The sequence below is a fragment of the Haemorhous mexicanus genome, chromosome 22, assembly GCF_027477595.1.
Source record: "Haemorhous mexicanus isolate bHaeMex1 chromosome 22, bHaeMex1.pri, whole genome shotgun sequence".
Lineage (NCBI taxonomy): Eukaryota > Metazoa > Chordata > Aves > Passeriformes > Fringillidae > Haemorhous > Haemorhous mexicanus.
In genome coordinates, this window is record NC_082362.1 from 1197399 (window position 1) to 1219641 (window position 22243).

General features: G+C 51.1%; 1 protein-coding gene across 2 annotated transcripts in view; it reads left to right on the plus strand.

The window, feature by feature from the left end:
• The window catches only part of CALN1 (calneuron 1), a 156022-nt gene extending 140495 nt beyond the window's left edge, over positions 1–15527 (plus strand). For both annotated transcript variants that reach the window (XM_059866031.1, XM_059866032.1), the window contains 2 exons: positions 3639–3792; positions 10769–15527. In XM_059866031.1, coding sequence (XP_059722014.1) covers positions 3639–3792; positions 10769–10896 — 282 coding nt within the window. In that variant the 3' untranslated portion in view covers positions 10897–15527. The remainder of the gene's footprint in view (positions 1–3638; positions 3793–10768) is intronic.
• The last annotated feature ends 6716 nt before the right edge of the window (positions 15528–22243 follow it).

Sequence of the window (22243 nt, forward strand, 5' to 3'; positions counted from 1 at the left end):
ACAGCAGCACTGGGAGTTTGGGCTTCAGCTCAGTTTGTTTTACTGCTCACAGTGAATTATTCTGAAGCTCACAAGCAGCTCCATTGATTTCTCCTAATTATAAATCCTATAGAAAGTTTCCAGCTTGCCACAGTCCCCATTTTCCTCCCCATGGAGTCAATAAAAGTTAAGAGTTGCTCCCTGGTTCCTGTCATTACCACAATAAAACCCAGAGTAATTGAAAAGTGAATCAGGGAAATTGCTGGGTTGGAGAGCAGGGATAATTGGAATTACTTGGGAGCCCAAGCAGAGCTTGTCCCTGCCTGCCCTGAGCTGGAGCCACCCTGGACACTCTGCCAGGGTGACACAGGGCTCAGGGAGGGTGGCTGGCCTGCAAGGGGCAAAGCAGAGACCAAAGCCCACTGCATAAATCGACAGATTGACAGAGTGTTCTGAGTTGGAAGGGACCCCCAAAGACCAAGCCCAGCTCCTGTGAGCCAATGAGGGTGATTTTGAATCCCATCTGAAGTTGTTCCACCTCCTAAAGAATACAAATGACAACAAAACAAGTTAAAAAGATCGTTTTTCTCTCTCTATTAGCACAACATTTGAGATGCAGCAGCAGCTGAGCATTTGTCAAGAGAACAATTCCTTCCCTCCAGACAGATTTTAACTGGAACAGGAAGACCCCAAACCCCTCAAGTCATTACTACTGGCACAATTAGGGGATGAGCTGATCCCCACGGTTGTGTTTGTGCTCCAGCCTGAAGCAGAGGCAGGAGGACAGAAGACTCTGCAGAGAATTTTCAGTGGCAATGCTGGGAAAGAGGGAGAGCAGCAGAGACTGAGAGGCTGAGGGAGCTGGGGCTGTGGAGCCTTGGGAACAGGAGGGTGTTGGAGACCTCCCAGCACTGCCAGGGTCTGGAGGGGACACAGGGAAGCAGAGAGGGACCCTGCACCAGGAACTGGAGGGACAGGACACAGGGAATGGGGTCAAACTGCCAGAGGGCAGGGATGGATGGGATATTGGGAATTAGGAATTTTTCCCTGTGAGGATGCCCCAGTGGAGGGAGGGCAGTGCCAACTCCCAGCTACCTCTGCCCTGGCAGAGTGGGGATGCAGCAGGAAATCCCCATTCCTTCCCCAGCCTGGGGAGAACAGGACTCACCAGGCAGGACAGGACACAGGGAATGGCTCCCACTGCTGGAGGTTTGATGGGATGTTGGGAATGAGGAATTGTTCCCTGGCAGGGTGGGCAGGCCCTGGCACAGGGTGCCCAGAGCAGCTGGGGCTGCCCCTGGATCCCTGGCAGTGCCCAAGGCCAGGCTGGACAGGGCTTGGAATAGCCTGGGACAGTGGGAGGTGTCCCTGCCATGGCAGGGTGGCACTGGATGGGCTTTGAGGTCCCTCCAACCCCAAGCCTTTCTGTGATTGATTCCCTGAAGGCAGAAAAGCCAAACCCACAAACTACAGCAAAACCCAGATTTGAGCTGGCCTTGGGAATTGTCCCTGAGGCAGAACTGGAAGAGAATTCCAGCAGGGGTTGAACATCAGCCCTGAGGAGGTGGATGTCACCACAGGCTGAGGGGGTGCTCCTGCAGGCAGGGAGTGACAATGGGGATGGAATTATGGGGTTGCCATTGCTGGGGCTCAGTTTCAGGTTGGAGTTTCCCAGGATGAAGACCCCAAAGGAATGCAGGAGGGGGTGTTGGGTGAGAAATCCTTGGATTTACCCCCATGCAATCAGCACTGCAGGAAGCCACCCAGGAGGACTGGGAGCCCTGGGCAGCTTCACTGCCCCTTGCAAACCTCCAGCAACACCCCCAGCACTGCTGCAAGGCAACCAGAGGAATGATCCCAAATTTCCACACCTTCAGTTGCCAGGAGAAACGCTTTTTGTCATGGAACAGGATGTGAAGAGCACAGCTGCTCCCTTTTCAACATTAAAGACACCAGAGCTGGGCTGGTGAGATTTGTTCATGCACAACAAAGCAGGATGAAAATTGGTGATTAAATCCCAGGGGGATTTGCAGCCCAGCTTTGAACTGGGCACCAAGGAGCCACTCATGACAATGGGGTGCTCACTATTTTTAGCTGAATCCCTGAGGAACAAGACAGGAGAAAACCCAAACCCATCAGTCCTGCTGCTCACAGAAATGCTTTTCATCTGGACAGAGCCAGAACTTTTTCTCTGGTCCCTGCTGTCCACTCCCCTGCACATTTCCTGCACCAGGGTTGGGATGGTGCAGGAAATGAGTGAAGGGAATTGGGGAAATTGGTGTTTCTGTGGATAAAACCAGAGGGATGTGTGCAAATCTGCCTGCACACACAGGGATAGATGGGAATATTGCAGGGCCAGATTAAGCAAAGTGGACTCATTTTTCTTCATTAACCCCTTGGAGAATGAATGATATTGCACCTGTGCAATGAGCAGGGGTCAGGGAAGAAAACCTCAGGCTGAGCAGCTCAGAAACAATGAGAATCCCAGGATGGGTGGGGTTGGAGGGACCTTAAAGCCCATCCAGTGCCACTGTCATGGCAGGGACACCTCCCACTGTCCCAGGCTATTCCAAGCCCTGTCCAGCCTGGCCTTGGGCACTGCCAGGGATCCAGGGGCAGCCCCAGCTGCTCTGGGCACACTGTGCCAGGGCCTGCCCACCCTCACAGGGAACAATTCCTTCCCAACATCCCATCCATCCCTGCCCTCTGGCAGTGGGAGCCATTCCCTGTATCCATCCTATCCTGGTGTGTCCTGTTCTCCCCAGGCTGGGGAAGGAATGGGGATTTCCTGCTGCATCCCCACTCTCCCAGGGCAGAGGTAGCTGGGAGTTGGCACTGCCCTCCCTCCACGGGGGCATTGAGCCAGAGGGGTTTGGCATTTCTGGGTACCCTGAGGGTGGCTCAGGTGGGGTGGAGGAGCCCTGGAGGGCCCTGGTTGCTGTGCAGGAACCCTGCTGGGGCTGCAAGGCCTCTCTTCAAGGAGCTTCTGCAGCACTCAGGAAGACTCACCATGGCTTGGAACAGTTCTATCCTTCTTTCCTACATCCAGAGAGACTCCTCTGCTCCCCTGGCACTGCACAGCAGCCAGGGTGTGTCTCCTCTCTGCTGCACCATTAGCAGGGACTAATTAATAGCACAAACTGCACGTGTCCAATGTCCTGCTGGGGCAAAATGTTCACATTCAGCAGGACTGGGGGTTTAACACTTGCTTGGTGTAAGAACAGCACTTCCTACTGGATCCACAACAGAAGTCAGCTCTGGGGGAAGTGTCCTCTGCTTCTTCTTCCCTCCCAGGCACACTGGGGAGTTAGGAGCTTAAAAAAGGGGGCACAAACAGGGTTGTGGCTCATGGGAGGTGTGAGAGGGGAATCCCTATCAGGAGACTCCCTGAGGGTTTTCTCTTTCTTGGGATGGACTGGATTGCTGCCTCTCCAGCCTGGAAGACCATCCCTGGCACAGGGCTGGGTTTCTCTGTGCTCCACCAGTGCCAAGACCCATTTACAGCATGACTGTTGGAGTGAACCAGCCCCAAAGAGCACAAACCCACCCTGAGCTGCTGAAATTAGGTTGATAAACAGGAGCTGGGGATTGTGGCCTTGGCCTCAGAGCTGCTCTCCTGGGAGCCCCATCCCTGGGTGTAACTGGGCTGTCTCCCACAGTTTGACATGCAGAGGATAACGCTGGAGGAGCTGAAGCACATCCTGTACCACGCCTTCCGTGACCACCTGACCATGAAGGACATCGAGAACATCATCATCAACGAGGAGGAGAGCTTGAACGAGAACTCTGGCAACTGCCAAACGGAGTTTGAAGGTGAGAGAGGGTCCCTGGGTTCCTGCTCAATTATCCTGTGTCTCTAAAACTCGCTCTGATCTGGGACAGGGGGGCCTGGGGTTGGCAGGGAGTTGTTTTGGAGTGAGGAGGAAGGACACCCCGAGAGCTCAGCAGCTGCCCTCAGACTTCTGCCCCTCAGCAAAGCTGATCCTTTCCCAGGCACAGGGATGAAGCACTGGGGGTTTCTCCTCTCTCTCCTGGGATGCAGGCAGAGAGATGTGCTGAGGTGAGTGCCTAAGCCAGGCTGAATTTCCCTACAGAAACACCTTGATTTCCCTCATCCCACCATGGAAAGACTTTCTTGGCACTGGCAGGCCCTACCAAGCTGTGTTGGGCTTCTCCACTTTTCTGTTGAGATTCCAAAAAGGCTCCCAGGGAGCAGCTGGGACGAGTTCTCTCCTGCACTGTAACACCAGCAGTGAGCAGATGGAGTGCATTTGTGCCCTGCTGCCCTGGGGACCTTTTGCTCTGAGCTGCCAGGACCTGCCTCAGCCAGGACAGCTCCTCTGAGCACGGGAGGGGCTCTGCAAAGCCGAGGGCTGAGCAGTGCTTGGAGGCACCCAGAGAAGGGAATCATTTCCTTCCTTCAGCAGAGCCTCTGGGGATCAGGAATTGGGATCAGAACTGGGATCTACAGTAAATTTTGCACTTGGACAGGGCTGACACTGACAAGGACATTCCCCATTTTAAGCCACCTCAGAAGAAGCATTTTCATTTCCTTGGCCAGAGGAACTCACACTGCTCTGAAGTGCTGCTGCTGAGAGCAACCAAAGAGGTCCTGGTTGTTCAGCCTGTGGCTGCCCCTGGATCCCTGGCAGTGTCCAAGGCCAGGCTGAAAGGCTTGGAGCAGCCTGGGACAGTGGGAGGTGTCCCTGCCCAAGGAATGAGATGGTTTTAAGTTCCCTTCCAACCCAAACTGATCTGTGATTCCATGAAATCATCTCAAGTGCAGAAGAGCCCTGGGAAATGGAACAGAGAAGCTCAGAGTTTGTGCCCTGGTGGAGCCACTGCGTGTTCCACCCAGCAATCCCACCTTATGCAGACCATTTTGGGGGGAATTGGGACATTCTGTGGGGTCAAACAGCTCTGAAAGGGCACCAGGCAGAGACAAAGAGCTGAGGATGAAAATATAGCCCAGTCCTTGGCCTGGCTAACGAATGGGATAAAGCAGCTCCTTTCTCACCCTCACCTCCGCTAAGGAGGGCAGAGAAGCTGGAGGAGCACAGCTGAATTTTAAAAAACCTGCAGGAGGGAGGCAGCAGCAACAGCACTCCCTGAATCAGGCCAAGCAACAATTTTTGTGTTCCTCCTGGAGAAGAGTGCAGAGGAAGAGATGTTTCTTCCTTGCCTGGAGCTGTTGGTGCCCACTGACCTGCTGATCCCTGGGGACAGGAGCCAGCTGTCACTGCTGCAGAGTTTTGGGAGCTTGGCTGAACTATCCCAGAAAAACCTGGATTCCTAATGCTCAGCATCTCATTTTGGCAGTTCCAGTTTCCAAAAGTGCAGCAGGAACAGCTTTTCTCGTGGGATGTTTTGGCATTGCTGGTGCCAGGCAGAACCTAGAAGCAAAACAGACCCTTTTTTAGATGGAACACACACAAATCCAGCAGGGAATAAAGATCAGCTGAACCATCAACAATGGGGCATAGTTTTGCTCCAGGTCCCAGTGGAAGGGGACAGCTCTGGTCTGATAGCTCTGACAGGAGCATTTCTGCCAGGAAAGGACAGGTTGTGTCCCTGCAGCTCTCCAGGCTGGCCAGGAATGACCCTCACAGCTCCCAGTTCTCAAACACCAGAATCCCTGCAAGACTCAATAGCAGGAATTACATGTCATGGATTGTGGCACTAAGGGACAGCTGTCAGCTGTCCTGGGCTGTCTCCCTGGGGTCACTCACTTCTAAGAAGTGCACTGAAGGAGATGCTTTTTGGGTGGAACTCCTTGTGTTTAACTTAGGTGCTACCTTGGGATGAGATGAATTGCACCCTAAAAGAACTCCCTTTCTTAGTTCAACTCCTCAAATAGCAATTCAAATATTTCTTTCAACTCCTATCCATATTTATTTTATCATCCACCCCATGAAGGGCCTTTAATTCTGGGGAGTAATGAAGCCAAGATGAGCCCCACTGAGATCTCCTAAGGGGGGAGACACAGCAGAGACTTCCAGGAGCAGCTTGGTGAAAGGGGGATCTCCACTCAGTGTCACCTCTGGGTGTGTTTTGGATCCCAGACCAGCCCCAAACCCTTCTCCTCCTGTGGGCAGAGACATTCCCCTTCTCCGCACTTGGACATCCCTGTTTTCCACACCTGGACACCCCCATTTTCCACACCTGGACATTCCCATCTTCCACACCTGGACATTCCCATTTTCCACACCTGGACATTCCCCTTCTCCATACCTGGGTGAGCTGGCTCAGGTGCTGAAGAGTGTTGTACAGGTAACACCACCATCCATACAAAGCCATGAAATTCTGTCATACAATTATGGAAATAATGTGATAATAAGGTCTTTATGACCATGACATCTTCTTCACTATCAATGTGGATGGCAGACCTTGCACCTCTCAGCACACAGCTTACCCCAAACACAATACTTGTATTATAGTCAGGGCTAAGGCCAGGATTTCCTCAGCTCCCTCTGAACACTGAAGTCCTTTGCAGGGTGTCACATGCAAGGGAAGGACATGCCCAGGGCAGAGTTCTGTCCTCAGCTTTATCTCTGTTTTTATCAGCACTCAGGGCAAGACAGTGAAGGCTGTGTGATTTCCTGGGACACAGGAAAGGACAATTTGCAGCTCCCAAAGATTTACAGCCCAGCAGCCTTTTCCTGGCAGTTCCCTTGATCCAGCACTCAGGACACAGAGCTGGTGGCACAGCAGTGTCAATGGTTACAGGACTGCCAGGGGGTCCCACCCTCAGCCATGACCTCACATCCATGGGATGCAGCCAGCAGCTCCTCCCTGCCCCCCTGTCCTGCTCAGCTCAGCTTGGGGATGACAAACTGACCTGTTAAACCAAAAATAACTCCAGGCAGCCTGAGCAAGCCACCATCACTCACCTGTGGCAGGGCTGGGACAGGGCTCTATAAATACACTGCTGCTGTCCTTGTGAGGAACTGTTCTCCTGCAGGAGAGAAGGCTTCCAGTGCTGGGAGCACATCCCAGACCCACTGTGGGCAGGGTGACCTGGAAACAGCCTGGCCCCATTAGCCCCAGCTCCCGGAGGAGTCCTGGGGGCTGTGGTCTGTGCCAGTGGGGGAGTTCTCCTCTGCAGCCTGTCCTGGGACTGTTGAGAAGATGAAGAATGACCCAGCCTTGATTTGCCTTTGCCTCATGAGGTCTGATGGATGTTGGAAACCTCTGGGTTGCTCTTCTCCCTGAAAGGGTTGAGGATTTCTCCAGAGGAGCCTCAGGCTCTGCCCGTGCCCAATGAACCAGCTCCACATCCAACCCCTGGCATGTCCCATGGGTGGCAAATACTCCCAGTGGCACCCAAATGTTGGCATTCAGCCCTGGGACAGTGCCAGCTGTGGGAGCCAGCAGGAAAAGCAGATTCTGTGCTCAGAGATGATGGATTTAGAGAAAGGAGAGAACTGAGGGCATGGCCTCCCCAGTAAGCAGGACTGGTTAAATGGAACTTTATGTTCAAGAGGCAGCACATAGGAAAGAATTCCAGGAATCAGGACATCAGGAGTTCCAGCTCCTCTGCCTCCCTGTGGATTTTAACGGAGCAGGGCAATGCTGATACCCATCTCCTTCCTGGAGTCATTCCCAACCAACAGCAAAAGGATCTGGCTGGGCAGAAATTCCCCTTTCCCCCAGGGTTATTTGTAGGTATTTTGGATGTTTGGTGTCCCTTTAGTGGGTAAAGAGCAGTAAATGGGGCTTCCCTGCATCCTGCTGCCTTCAGGCTCTATTGTACAACAGAACCCTGGAGAAGTTATTCAGTTCAGGAACATTTCTGCAAAAACACTGAGCATGTTTTACTCTTTTGCTCTGAAGAGGTGAGTTTGTTATCCCAATAAACCCTTGGCCAACCTCAGGCTGCTCTTCCCATCACCAGCCCCACCCTGACAGCAATGCTGGTGGTGACAGTGATTTCTCTGCTGCCTCGGAGTGCTTTCAAAGTACAGAAATAATAGAAAAATACTTTAAAAAATAACTACAGCTGGGAAGAAATGGGCTTTTCAAAGCACCAGGGCACCATGCACAAAGCCAGGGAGCCACAGCACTGTGTGGTTTATAAAAGCCAGAGAAGGAATCCAGGAGCGGAGCAGTGCAAGCAGAGAGTGAGGAATTTGGGAGAGCTGCTGGCAGGGAGGATTTCATTCCCTGCCCAGAACCCAGCAAGGCTTCACTCACATTCCCTGCCTGGGGCAGGATGGCTCCAACCCTCCCTAAGGAGGGCTCTGTGCCCCTGGCACTGAGCTGGGGCCACTGGGAGCTGGGATTAGGGCACAGGCACTGCTGAACACCAGTCAGAGGAGGTGATGGGGGAGAAAACTGGGATTCCAACCCAGCATCCAGGGCTTTCTGTGCCATGAGGTTCAAGGCTGGATCAGAACAAGGGGATTTTCCATGAATTCTAAAAATATTCTTTTTTCCAGCTTTCCAAATGTGGGCACCTGGAGCCTGTCCTTGGCTGCATTTTAGGTTTGTTTTGAGGTTGTGGTCAACCATCTGAAAGTTTCCCATCATCACAAGACCATCCATGAGGAGAAGGTGACAGGGACATCCCTTCCCAGGGCAAACCAAGGCCAAAGAGCAAAGCAAGGCCCAGAGCAGGCAGGCAGAGCTGTCCATCCTGTGTGGGATGATTTCCTGTCTGTCCCTGACTGACCTGGACAGGCCACGTTCCAGGTCCTGCACTTGTTCCATGGGGCACAACAGGAACAGAATGTCCCATGGAGCACTCCAGGCTGGGACAGAGGAGCTGGCAGCTGGAAAAGGCCCTGGGGGTGCTGGTGCCAGTGACTGGACATGAGCCCAGGTGTGTCCAGGTGACCAAAAAGGGCAGTGGCACCTGGGCTGCACCAGGACCAGGGCAGGGCTTGTCCCCTGTGCTGGCACTGCTGAGGTCCCACCTCAAACCCTGGGCCCCTCAGGACAATGCAGACCTGGAGGGGCTGGAGTGTGTCCAGGGAAGGGAACGGAGCTGGGAAGGGACTGGAGCCCCAGGAGCAGCTGAGGGAGCTGGGAAGGGGCTCAGCCTGGAGCAAAGGAGGCTCAGGGGGGCCCTTGTGGCTCTGCACAGCTCCTGCCAGGAGGGGACAGCCGGGGGGGGGTCGGGCTGTGCTCCAGGGAACAGGGACAGGAGGAGAGGGAAAGGCCTCAGGCTGGGCCAGGAAAGGTTTAGATGAGAAAATAGGAAAGATTCCTTCCTGGAAAGGGTTGTCCAGCAGTGGTGGAATCCCCATCCCTGGAAGTGTCCAGGAAGTGTGGATGTGGCACTTAGGAGATGGTTTAGTGGTGGCCATGGTGGTGGTGCTGGGGTGATAACTGGGATCTTCCAGCCATCACCACCCTGGTATTGCCTGGGGGAACCTTCAAGGCCTTTGCAAACAAATCTCCACAGTGCCCCAACAGCACACAGTGGCTCTGACATTCAGATGTGGAGAGGCCAGGACAGAGTCATGAACTGGCTTTATTAAGTCACAGCACGAATTCTCACTAAGGAGCTTGGCAAAAAGTAAAATTAAATAAAATGAGTGCTAAAAATCCCAACTCTATCTGCTTTTTAATTGCTGCTCTCATTTCTTTTGACAGTTATTCTGCAAGCATTCACTTGGAAAGGTTCATAATATATCTGATTTGGTTTAAGCATAGAAAACCTAAAACCTAAAAAGTTTGGAAAAGTGACTAATGTGCCATGGATGCTCCTGGGAATTGTCACAATGGGGGCCTGAGTTTCATCAGGGAGCACTTCTTGATTTTCCACTCATTCCCTGTTGAGCTGGATGAGTCGGAGGAATTCACACAAGGTTGATAATTGCTGTTAAAGAACTTCAGAAACAACTTAGTTCAAACTGAAAGAGGGGAAGTTTAGGTCAGAGAGTGGGAAGGAGGGTGGGGAGGCCCTGGCACAGGGTGCCCAGAGCAGCTGGGGCTGCCCCTGGATCCCTGGAAGTGTCCAAGGCCAGGCTGGATGGGGCTTGGAGCAACCTGGGACAGTGGAAGGTGTCCCTGCCCATGGGACAGAGATGAGCTTTAATGTCACTTCCAACCCAACCCAACCCAACCCATTCTGTGATTCCCACTTCACAAAGAGCTTTAAAGAAATACACAGCTAACCCCAAACATCCCTGTGAGCATTTAAAGGGATTAAAAGCCATGATGAGGGAAAGGAGTTCCTGAAGGGTTAGGAAGGACTGGGATGGGCTGGTTTGGAAGTCCTGGAGGGCTGGGTGGGTTGTTTGGGAATGTCCCAGCAGGGAGAGACGGACAGTGAGAACAGGAGGCTTCCTGAGCTGCTCCAGGAGGGAACAGAACCCCTGTAGGAATGTGCCCCCTGTTGATGGAGTGACAAAACTATCCTTTGTCTCCTTTAAAAAAGAAAAAAGCCCAGAAGTTTCTCTCCTCAATTAAATAAAAAGACACCTCATAAGACCTGAAAAACTTCACCTCAAACTTAAAGACAGCCACTTGAACAGAAGCCAAAAAGTCCTGCCTAAGCAATTTACTAGAAAAAGAAAAGAACAAAAAAACTAATAACTTTTGTGGGGTATGTTACCAAAAGCAATAACCTTTTGCACCTAGCTCAAGTTTTTTCTGTAAAGGGTTTTGTTATTTTGCTTTTTATTAAAACTATTCTGTTTCCAACACTACCACAGAAGCCATACTGCTAATTTTATGCCTTCTAAGGAAGGTGAGCTATCTTAAGTGTGATATAAATTTCCAAGAGCTTATGAGACCTAGCTGAAAAAGACCATGTATCAACAGCCCGCTCTTGTCCCCGCAGTGCACGCCCAGAAGCAGAATCGCCAGACGTGCGTGCGCAAGAGCCTCATCTGCGCCTTCGCCATGGCCTTCATCATCAGCGTGATGCTGATCGCGGCCAACCAGATCCTGCGCAGCGGCATGGAGTAGCTGGCACGGCTCGGAGTGGTCCTGGCACGGGATGGCCGCCATGCATGCGCACCCGGGAGAGCTCCCGCCCCGATCCCACGGCACCGACACGCGGGCACAGCCGGCGCCTGCGGCGGGAGCCGGAGCCCGCAGCGTGTCCTGTGAACCAACCACATCCTTTTGGCAGGGACATCAAAGGGCTGTTCTAATGCTTTAAAGGTTTTGTTTCCTAATGCAATAATCCCACATCCAGGAGTCCCGAATTATTGCTTCGAAACAGCAATGGCAGCGCGGAGGACGCTTGGATCCGGTGCTCTGCGGGTGGGAGGAGGCCCAGCCTCGTGACTTGTCCTTACCCAGGGCCCAGTGACTGTCCCCTGGGCTCCCGCCGGGCCCGCATTCCCAGGAAGTTGAGTAGCATTGCCACAAGCAAGTCCTGTTCCTTTTGTTCCACGTGTTCCAGCTTCACTTTCCTTTTCCCTTATGACCATGCCATGGAGTTTACGGCATTAGAGGGGAGCTAGAGCATCCTTGTACAGTATTTTCTGAGGAAAAAAGGAGAGAATTTGCCAGCACCATACAAAATGTCTATTTTTTGCTTCATCAACTCCGCCTTTGACACGTGACTGTGGGGTAGCAGGAGTCTGTTGGCCATTTTTTCCGACTGTGAATCAGGGCTTGAGGAGCACCCGTTGTTTTCCCACCTGGGCATTGCTGAACTTGTGCAAAGTCTTCCAAGGGACTCTGCCACCACCAGCGCCAGTTAAACCTCCCTCTCCTCGGGCCTCTCTGCATATTCAGCATTTCCTCTCCAGCAGTTTTACCCTTCTTTATTGGTCTTCAAGAATTTTTTTCCCAGGTGAAAATCCTGAGGGAAGCTCTTCCTGAGCTTTCCTCCCCTCTCCTTGCCTGCACAATTTAAATTTATTCCATTTCATGTGGCCCGGTTACGATCTGCAGTGAAACCTCCATGGCAGACATCATCCTGTGGGAGAGGTTTTATTTTCACCCACATGGTAAAGTGTTGATTTGACCAGCCAGCTTCTCCATTCCATCCCAGGATCCATCCCACCACCCCCATCCCATGGCAGGCTCTATCAAGGGCCATTGGAAAAGCTGAGCTCATCAGGAGAAGAAGGAACCCAACCTGAGCCCACCCCTGTGTGCTTGGAGTGTGTCAGACTTCCAGATCTGGGGAGCCTTGGGTGGTTTTCCTGGAATTACATTTTAGGGAGCAGCAAGGAGAAGATGGAATGGTGCAGAGCAGGGACACCACACGGGAAGTGCAAGGAGCCAGTTTGACTTGGGAAGGGTGTTTTTCCTTTGAAACTTGACACGAATCCATGCATTTCCCTTTGGATGAACTGTGCCCCTGGGTGCCACACCAGGACAGAGGTGATCTCCTGCCCTCCTGGGAGATCCCAGCTGGTGATCATGAAGTGCTCCAAGAGAGTTCCATGCAGGCACTCGGGTGTTGGAGTGGGGTGGCTATGCTGGGAGGGCTCCAGGTACACCCAGGAACCCTGAGATGTTGCTCCTGGAAATGGAGGTGACTGTTCCCTGTGCCAAAGGAGGGGCAGGATGGCTCCCCCAGCGGTTGCACAGCCCCAGCCTCCCTCATCCCACCCTGCAGCCATTGACTTACACTGGATCTATCCCCAACACTCATTCCAGCTCTTTCTTTTCTACCACTCTGAGTGACATTTATCTGCATTTTTAGCAGCCTAATGTAAAAATCTGCTGCTCGTTGTCCTGTCTCCCACCACCTTTTAAACTCAAGTCACCTTTAAGTGTCTCAGTGTCCTACCTCTACCTTTTCCTGCCATTTTCCTGGTGTCCCCTCCATCCCAAAGACAGCACCTTTTCCACAGCAGCTGAGTTGGTTTTATCTGCCTTTCCCAAACACATAATTCCTGCATTTCTGTTCTGCTGTGACCAATAGAGGTGAACTGCAGAATATTCCATAAAAAAATGATTGTCTCCCAGAAGGTGGAGAGATTTCCATTTGCTACAGGGCAGCAGCAGAATATCTGTGGGATATTCTGGTGTGGGAGTCTCAGTACTGGGAGCTCAGACACATTTTCTGAGCTGGGCGTTGCGGATAACGAACTTGGAGATCATTTTGAGAAAACTCATCTCCACTTTTAGGTCTCAGGGGTCTGTGGAAAGGTGGCAGCTGTGAGAAAAAGTCTAAATGTTCCTTGCTACCAAGGAATACTCATTTTGTCCCTGGGATTATGCTGGAGTGAGCATGGGCAGATGGAGGTGGAGGGGAGGGATGGGGGAGCACAGGGCGGAGTCGTGCCTCAATTGAGCCCAAACCCAAAACCCCAAACCCTCAACCCCAAACCAGGCATTTCCTCACACTTCTGCACCCAGGTGCCACAAACCCCCAGCAGACTCCAGGCCCAGCAGCACTTCTTGGACAATGATTGTCTGCATTCCTTGAAGCTTTCTGGAAGGCTCCAGAATTGCCTCCTGCATGCCCCATAAACCCTTGTAAATAGAGCCATTCTCCATCCCAACCCTTCTCCTCCCAGCTCCATCTGTAAAGCCAAACCTATAATGAATATATTGGTAAAAGCCATAGCCTGGTGTCAGTAGAGTTCATTGCACAACTCCCCACTGATTTTACTGGGTACAGGATTTTTGGGGCTTTGGGGTGTGATTTTTATGTAGGGAGCCTCACTTTTCCATTATGAATCAGGGTCATGTCTTGGCAGAGGTCTCCTTTCCCCTCCTAGAGCAGCCTTCCTCCATCCCCAGGCGTTCTGAAGAGATCCCTTCTTTAATCAGTGGCTCCTGGCAATGCAGGATGGATCAGGCCAAGCTATTCCATCCTTTCCTTCCCCACAACCTTCCCATCCAGCAGCACTGAATGTTTCCTACCTCCCTCCCTGGCTCCATTTATGTAACAACCATTTATCTCTTTCTTTTTTTTTCCCCTTCTACACAAGAGGGGAAAAATAGGGCTTTTTGCTGCTTTTACAGACAGGAGGTAAAAATAGAGCAGTAAAATTCTGATTGGAACCTGATGGCAAAAGCTGAGGGGGGAGAAAGCAGAAGAATCAAAGACATAAAAATAAAAACCCCACATCCCATACTTTAAGGAAAAAAAAAAAACCTTATTTAAGTGCTAATTAACATACTTTAAAAAATACCCAGACTGCAGCAGAGCTGTCAGAAAAAGCTCTAAACTTCTGCTCCTGCCAGTTCCAGGAGGATTGAAGTGTCTTTTCAGCCCTGCAGTTCTGGAGGAACAGGAGATTGCCATGGCAACCCTGGCTGTTCGTGACATGGGTGCCACCGTGGCAGAGCACACATGATCCCAGACTTCCAGGGATGGGCAAACAGCTCCCAGCAGTGGGACAGGGGCTTTTCATGGATTAGGAAATTATTAGGAATTCGTGAGCAACTCTGTTGGCTTGGCCCCAAAGAACTGTGTGCAATTAAGGGGATTGATGTGCAGGGAAGGCTTTGAGAGGGACGTGATGATTTCAGCCCGAGAGAGGCTTTGGTTTCATTCAGGCTTGAGCACTCCCTGTCCTGGGCTTGCTGTGGACTCCTTTAGAAGGTTCTCCATGTGGGGATCAAGCTCTGGTGGGAAGGATTTGGGTTCCTGCTTCTGCACCCCTGATCACCACTGCCCTTGGCTTCAGCTGTTGGCTTTAGCAGTGATCCGGATCCATGCTCCTGGAGAAGCCAGCAGAAGGAACAGCAGCCTCACCAATGCTGAAATAATTTGGAGGGAAGTGAATTCCAGCAAAAGCTGCTGAAAGAACACTGCTCACCTGTCAGAGCCAAAGCAATTCCTTCAGGGCAGCCATGAGGAAACCACAGCTGGGGAGTTCCAGGCAGGACAGGTGCAGGGGCTTTGTCTTGTGCACCACCAGGAGCTGGACTTGAGGTCCTTGTGGGTCCCTTCCAACTCAGGATATTCCATGATGGTGGTGCTGGTGGCCCTGGAGAGCCAGATCCTGCTCACAGCCAGTGACACCTGGGAGGTGTCACCTCCAGTGCCACCCACTGGCCCCTCCACGAGTACACCACTGAGGAGGAATTTCTGACGAGAAGCAATGTCAACATAATTGAAAGATTTAAATTAGGAAGGCTTGGCTTCCACAGTCCTAAGCATGGTCCTCATGCTGTGGGAGGTGATAGGGAATTTGAGACAGTTCACAAAATCATTCCCCTTCCAGCTTGAAGGGCACCCCCATATCCCCCAGGCGCTGTCAGCACCTGGGACAGTGATCACAGGCCCCAGGTCCAGGGTGAGCACGAGGATGGGAGGGAGGAGCACCCCCAGCTCCTGTCCCTGCTCCCTGGTGAGCCAAGCTGAATTTCTGCGTGTAATCCAGTTCATTTGAGAGGTTCCATCCCGGTTATCCAGAGGTTTCACCTGCTGGACACGTGCAGTGGCAGGGCTGGATGTTGGTTGCTTTAATTCCAGCAGCTTGGATAACCCTCTTTATAAGCTGGGCCAAGTAAAGAGGGGTTTTAAATCCAGAACTAGGCTAGGAAGCAAGCAAAGCAAGCCAAGCTAGAAAATATTCTCAAAGCTGCCACTCTGGATGGCTGAAATCTGTTTGGATGAGCTGAGGACCCACTGGTCCTTTCTTCCATTGAAGCTTAGGAATATTTTGCCCCAAAAACCAACTCTGCATCTGCACCCTCCTGTCTGTTGCAGAAGAGCTAAACATCTCCTGGGCCACCCCTGGCACTGGGAGGGGCTCCAGGTGACTGGGAGGGCTCCATTCTCAGTGAGGGCCCCAGGACAAGGGGGGATTCAGCTTTTCCCACGGAAAACTTGGCCCCTGCACGTGCTGGGAGCTGCCAGGGCTGTCACCACCCCGAGGTGACAGGAGCACAGCCCCCGTCAGCCCTGCATCAGTGAGGGGAGAAGCAGTGGGAGGAATGACATTAAAATCTCTAAGAATGAAGTCCCTTATTTTACCCACCCCTGTAATCCATGATTTAGTTCCTGCTTTATGGATGAGCATTTGAAAGAAGAAAAACCAACTCTTCTAAAAATGAGAATCTGATGAAGTGTCTTTTTTTCTTGGCTCTGAATCATGCTTCCATTTCACTGATGAAGATGTACAGAACTTGCTGGGTTTCAATCTATTATTTTACCCTCCTGTGCTCTGACAGTGCAATTACATTTCCCTGGCATCACTTAAAACCTGTTCCTTTCCCAGAAATTTAATGCAGAAAAAGAAAAGTTTCACCATATTTTCATATCTTTATGTTGTTAGCTGTTATCAGGATGGGGTCTGTATTTCTCCAGTTCAAGAAGGACATTTTAGGCAGCTCTAGAAAGTGACGAAGCTTCACCAAGAGCAAGGTGGGCAGAAAATCTAAGACCCTTTTAATTGGAAATGTGATCCACTTGCACCTTTCCAGTGGCAAAAGTCTGGAAAACTGCTGTAATTTGGTATCTTGACTGTGAAATAATTGCAGAAGAGGGAGAAAGGAGAAAAAAGAAATCCTCTGGATCTAGAGCTCAGTACTTGACAATTTGATGATGAAAGTACCACAGGGGTTTTTTTCCTAATTTTCCACCAAGACTAATGAAAATACTTTGTAGCCTTGAAAACCATTGCTAGATGACATTGCCATTTCCCACTCAATTATTTCCCCAGCTGCTACTGGCCTGCCTTTGCCTGCATCCCAAAACAGCAGCTGGATTTGCCCCTCTTTAGGTGAGATCCATGTTCCAGCTTTCCTTTCCCAGCTGGTCCTGGGTCTCCATGAGGCAGCCAGGAGACCTTGGGAAGCTCTGAGGTGGCTCTGGTGCCACCAGCACTTGGGGCACCTTCTATCCCTCCTGGGGGCCATTCCAAAGGGTGCAGGTGATGTTGTTGACATCAGTCCCCAAATTCCTGCCTCTGTTCCCACTGCAGCAGCCCAAGGGTGGGCTCACCCTCCTGAGCATCCCTTCCAGAGCAGCCAAAGCCCTTCCAGCTGTTGTTCCTCAGATTTATCTGGGCTGGGTGAGGAAGGGAGTGCAGGTTACCCATGGGCCCCAGGGTCAGTCAGAAATAACTCATTTGAATTAACTGGAATAAGCCCAGGACCCAGGCTGCTGCCATTTAATCCACAGCAGGATCTAAGGAATCAATGTCTCCTGATTCATCTCCAGGAAGGTCTCCACTAATCCCTGTGTCTCCCTTTTGTCACAAGCTCATGTTTTCCAGCCATTTACTGTTCATTTGTAAATTAACCGGGTTTTTTTGGCTTGTTAATGAAAGACATGGCTTTTTAATTAAAGAAAAAACTTCACAAAATCAGCAGCATAATAGTAAAAATAAAAAAACCTAACAAAAATCCTTTGTACAAAACACTGTAAATATTAATATAAATTAACTGGGCATGCAACTGAAATAAATCCTATGATATTACAAGTTATCTGAGTGTATAAAGGAGTGTACAAAGGAAAACTGAATGCCATATGTATCAGCTGTTCCCTCTAACCAAACTCTACTGTAAATATATAATCTGTATAAAAATATTTTAATTTTACCATTATTTATGCAATAGAAATAAAGGTTTTTTTCTTTTGAAGAAGCTTTTTTCCCCTCTTTTGAAGCACTGATATTTATTCATGCCAGAGTACAAGAGCAAAAGCAAGATTTGCATAAAATATTAGGACAGAGACCCTTTATTCCTTCTGAGAGATACATGAACATTTGGGGGGGTTATTTTGCTTTGAAAATAGATTTACATATTTAAAAGCCTGTTACTACAGAAGGAGCTCCTGGCTGGAGAAATGGCATCAGCAATTCCAGATGCACAGGAGGCCAAAGGGAGGGATTGAACTTCTCTGGAAGGCAAAGCCACAATCGGTCAGATCTTACAGAGAAAGGTCAGCACTTGCTTTAAAAGCCATTTTTTATCCCTCCCAGAGAGCCAGAGGCTGATCCCTGAGCTTGGGTGGACTTGGGGCACTGTTACTGCTGGGAGGAGGATGTTGAGCACAGCTTTAATCCTGACTCTGGTACTGCCAAGGCCTGAGAGCTGCTCTGTGAGGATTAACTGCACTCAGGTGTCCTGGAGAGCCCTTTGTCCCTTAAAAAATCCAGAGCTCCTTATTTCCCTGGAGCCCCTCCTGCACAGGAGCCAGCCCAGGCTGTCCTGCTGGAGAAGGTGACAGTGAGATTAATGACTGTCACCACCATTCCTGGCACTGGTGCCTGAATTCAGGTTGAAAAGGGAATGGTTGATGTTGGCAAATCAGCTTCCCCCAGGTGAGGACAAGCCACAGTGGTGGGACAAGGCTGGCCTGGGAGGTGTCCCTGCCCATGGAATGAGATGGGCTTTAAGGTCCTGTCCAGCCCAAACCATTCTGGGATCCTGTGACAGGTGGGGTCTGAGCAATTCCATGCAATCCCTGCAATCCAGGCAGGGATTACCACCAGACAGCAAGCAGTGCAGGAAATTAATATTTACCAAATTTAAAGAATGAAAAAAGGCACTGCACACTCTCATTGACCTCTCATGTCAGTGGAGAATGTTCCAGTGAATGGCCCAGGAATGAGCCTGGATTTATTACAGGAATGAATCAAATGTACTCCAGGAATTCCTGTATATTCACCACAGGAAGAATGAGCAATTGAAGGAATTCCCACCTGGAAGGAGGAACCTGCACCCCACTCTGAGAGCTGTTCCCATGCAGGTCAGTGTGTTCAGTGCCCTCAGTAAAAGCCAGGCTTGTGCCTTGAGTTTCAGCCACCAGAGCTGTCCAGAAATTGAAATTTGCTGCTCCTACAGATCCTCTGCCCACCAGTCCTTGGAGAGGTGAGCACAGCTCAGTGTGAGACCACCAGGAGATCACCCCTGACTTCAGGAGAAAAGCAGCTTTAAAAGGGAAAAAACATCTCACAACTGGCTGAGAGCAAACAGCTTTATCTCTCCAGAACCATCTCACAAGTACAACCATTGTCCACCAGAGCCTCTTTATGTCCCTTGCCATTTTAATACTCTCCATTAATGGAGACTTGAATGGTTAATTTAATTCTCTCCAATAATGGAGAAATGCAGAAAACACCACCCAAAAGCTCCATCCTTCAGCTGTGCCCCATCAGGGTTTTTGGGGGCTGCTGCTGCTGTGGAACCAGCACTGGGCAGGAGTGATGGTGCAGGTCTAATCCAGCTCCCAGGGAGGCAGTGGAAACATTCCCAGACTTTGTGGGATTTGGATTAGGTCATCATACAGCACAGTCCTTGACACCCTGGATGCTTGCTTTGTTTAAATGGAGCCTGGCCAAGGCCTGGAATTGAATTACTGAAATACAAGTCCTTAAGAAAATAAATAAACCTTTCCTCACCCCGAGTGAAATTCAGGCACAGCCCCTCTGGCCATGGCTGGGCTCCCCAGGCTCAAACCTGCAGCAGTGCCTTGGTTTGATCCCACACTTTCCCCAGGCAGGTCCAGGCTGAGCCAGACAGAGATTCCCCCCCCCCCCCCCCCCCCCCCGCCCAATCCTGGGCTGATCCCAGCGTGGCAGCAGGGCAGGGATTGGGATTGTGCCCCTGTGCCCAGGTGAGAGCCCACCTGCAGAGCTGCCCCAGCCCTGGGCCCAGCACAGGCAGGAGCTGGAGCTGCTGGAGGAGCCCAGAGGAGGCTCCAGGATGAGCAGAGGGATGGAGCAGCTCTACTGGGAGGAAAGGCTGGCACAGCTGGGAATGCTCACCTGGAGAGGAGAAGCTTTGGGGTCACCTCATTGTGACCTTCCAGGACCTGAAGGGACCCTGCAGGAAAGATGGAGAGAGACTATGGACAGGGGCATGGAGAGACAGGACAAGGGAGAATGGGATCAAAGTGACAGAGAATGAGTTTAGGTTGGATATTGGGATGGAATTGTTCCCTGGCAGGGTGGGCAGGCCCTGGCACAGGTGCCCAGAGCAGCTGTGGCTGCCCCTGGATCCCTGGCAGTGCCCAAGGCCAGGCTGGACAGGGCTTGGAGCAGCCAGGGACAGTGGGAGGTGTCCCTGCCATGGCAGAGGTGGGATGGGATGAGCTTTAAGGTCCCTTCCAGCCCAAACCATTCTGGGACTCTGTGGCCCTGCAGGCTGCCCTTGTTGCTATGATCTCACCCACTCCATTCTCGCTCTTTCCTCATTAACATCTCTAGGAAGAATTTGCTAATGCAAATCCAGAGGCAGTAATTTATTTGGGCCGAGCCAGTTAATCCTGGCAAGGCTCTCCCTTGTAAGTATAGACCAATATCATCTTGTTTTAATTGCTTCTTTCAGTGTTCCTCAACAAATCAAAAACATTTTAATTAAAAAATTCACCAAGAGTATCGCCCGGATCTTTTCCCATTTGTTCTTCTTCCTACCAAAATTATCAGGACAATTGTGAAGTTCTAAAGAAAGTAATTACAGCAGATGTTGATCTCTGCTGTAGCACCAGGCTTGCTGAATGTTGCATATCAGTCCCCTGACTTCTACTTTTTTGCAGCTTTGTGAAGCAGAAATTTCCATCCTGAATCCTCCCTCAGAAACGAGGCTGTCTGTGTAGGAGCTGGGACGATTTCTTTCCACTTTCAGCCAGCTGCTAAGGCTCAGGGAAATTTGGAGGGGAGAAGGGGGAAGAAAAGAGGAGATAGAATTAAGGAACTGCCAGGGATACAGGGAATTGGGCACAGAACAGGAGGGGATGGCTGACAAATGTTTTATTTTGCTCTAATACCATTCCTGGGCAGGAAGGCCCCGCTCCACCATTACCTCCCCAAAAGAGAAGATGATAAATCCACTGTAAGTGGCAATATCAGGCTGAGGATGTCAAGTGCCATGCCTGGCACACTGCAATAAATCTCTTTTAACCCTAATTACTGCCTAAATTTCCCCTTGCCCATGCTGACCTGCTTTGGAATAAGCTGTCAGAAATAACTGCCCACGCAATGACAGACAGCTGAGATGATCACAGGGGTGTCACTGCAGACATGAATTAAATGCAAGTGTCAGCACATGGCCCACAACCTGTTGCAGGATGCTGGTGGTCCAGGAAAGCCAATTTTCAGCATCCTCAGACTGCTCAGGGCCACAGAAGGAGCAGTTTTTAGTTGAAGGAGCAGTGTCCTCCACCCATAGGGCAAGAAAAATATCATCCCTGTGTTGGAGGCAAAATGCCTCTAGGTCTGAGCTAAAATTATAAACACAAAGGGACAAAACTTAGCTAAAGTTGTGCAAAAGCTCCAGCTCTTTCTCTATAAAGTTTCACCAAAAATTCAGGTCTCTGCCTCCAGTCCATCAGTTCTCAGCCTCTGTTGTGCTGAACTCATGGAGCTGGACCTGCCAGGAAGGTCTCTCTGCACTGCAGACTTCAGGCACATCCCCAGCAGGTGCAGGAATGGGCCCCACATGGTTGGGTTTGAGACACCAAAGATTGTAGAATCTCAGAGTGGTCTGCATTGGAAAGGACCTCAAAGCCCATCCAGTGCCACCCCTGCCATGGTGGGGACACCTCCCACTGTCCCAGACTGCTCCAAGCCCTGTCCAGCCTGGCCTTGGGCACTGCCAGGGATCCAGGGGCAGCCCCAGCTGCTCTGGGCACCCTGTGCCACGGCCTCCCCACCCTCACAGGGCATAATTCCTAATTCCCAATATCCCATCCATCCCTGCCCTCTGGCAGTGGGAAGCCATTCCCTGTGTCCTGCCTTCACAGCTGGGACAGCAGCAGCTGTCCCTGATCTCTGCATTGCAGAGTTTCACACACAGAGATTGCAGGGCAAGAGCACAAACACTGCACATACAGCACTGGGGGTGCTGCAAACTCCCAGCACTGGGGGTGCTGCAAACACCCAGCACTGGGCTCTCTCTGCAGTTGGGGTCACCCCCCCGTAGTGAGGGCTGATCTGGACAAGGCTCCACTGATGTCTCCACTTCTAGCACTGGGGCAGAGCAGAGATGCCAGAGGCACCTCAGCCCCAAGGAGAACATGGTGTCACCGAGCCACCTCCAGATCCAGCAAGTTCCAGCTCACAGAGCATTTCACAGAAAAGCACCAGAACCTCCTTGAAGTGAAAGATGTCACCTGGAGAGGCTGAGAGCCCCCAGCCTGGTACAAGCAGTGCTGGTGGAAGAAGGGTAATCACTGCATGTGAGGCAGGAAAACTCTCAAGTGATTGCTGTTTGCAGAGGCTGATTAAATAGAAATTAAACTCATCTGCATGTTCAGTGAGAAATGTGAATGGAATAGCAAGAGCATCCCTCCCACTGGCCTTTGGGGAGCTCATCCCTGGCCTGGTATGTCTCACACACGGAGCTGTGGAGCTTCCAGGCCAGCACCAGCAGCTTCGGCATCTGCACATTGTTGACATTAAACTTCCAGAGAGGTGGTTTCAGATAGAGAATGAACAATGAG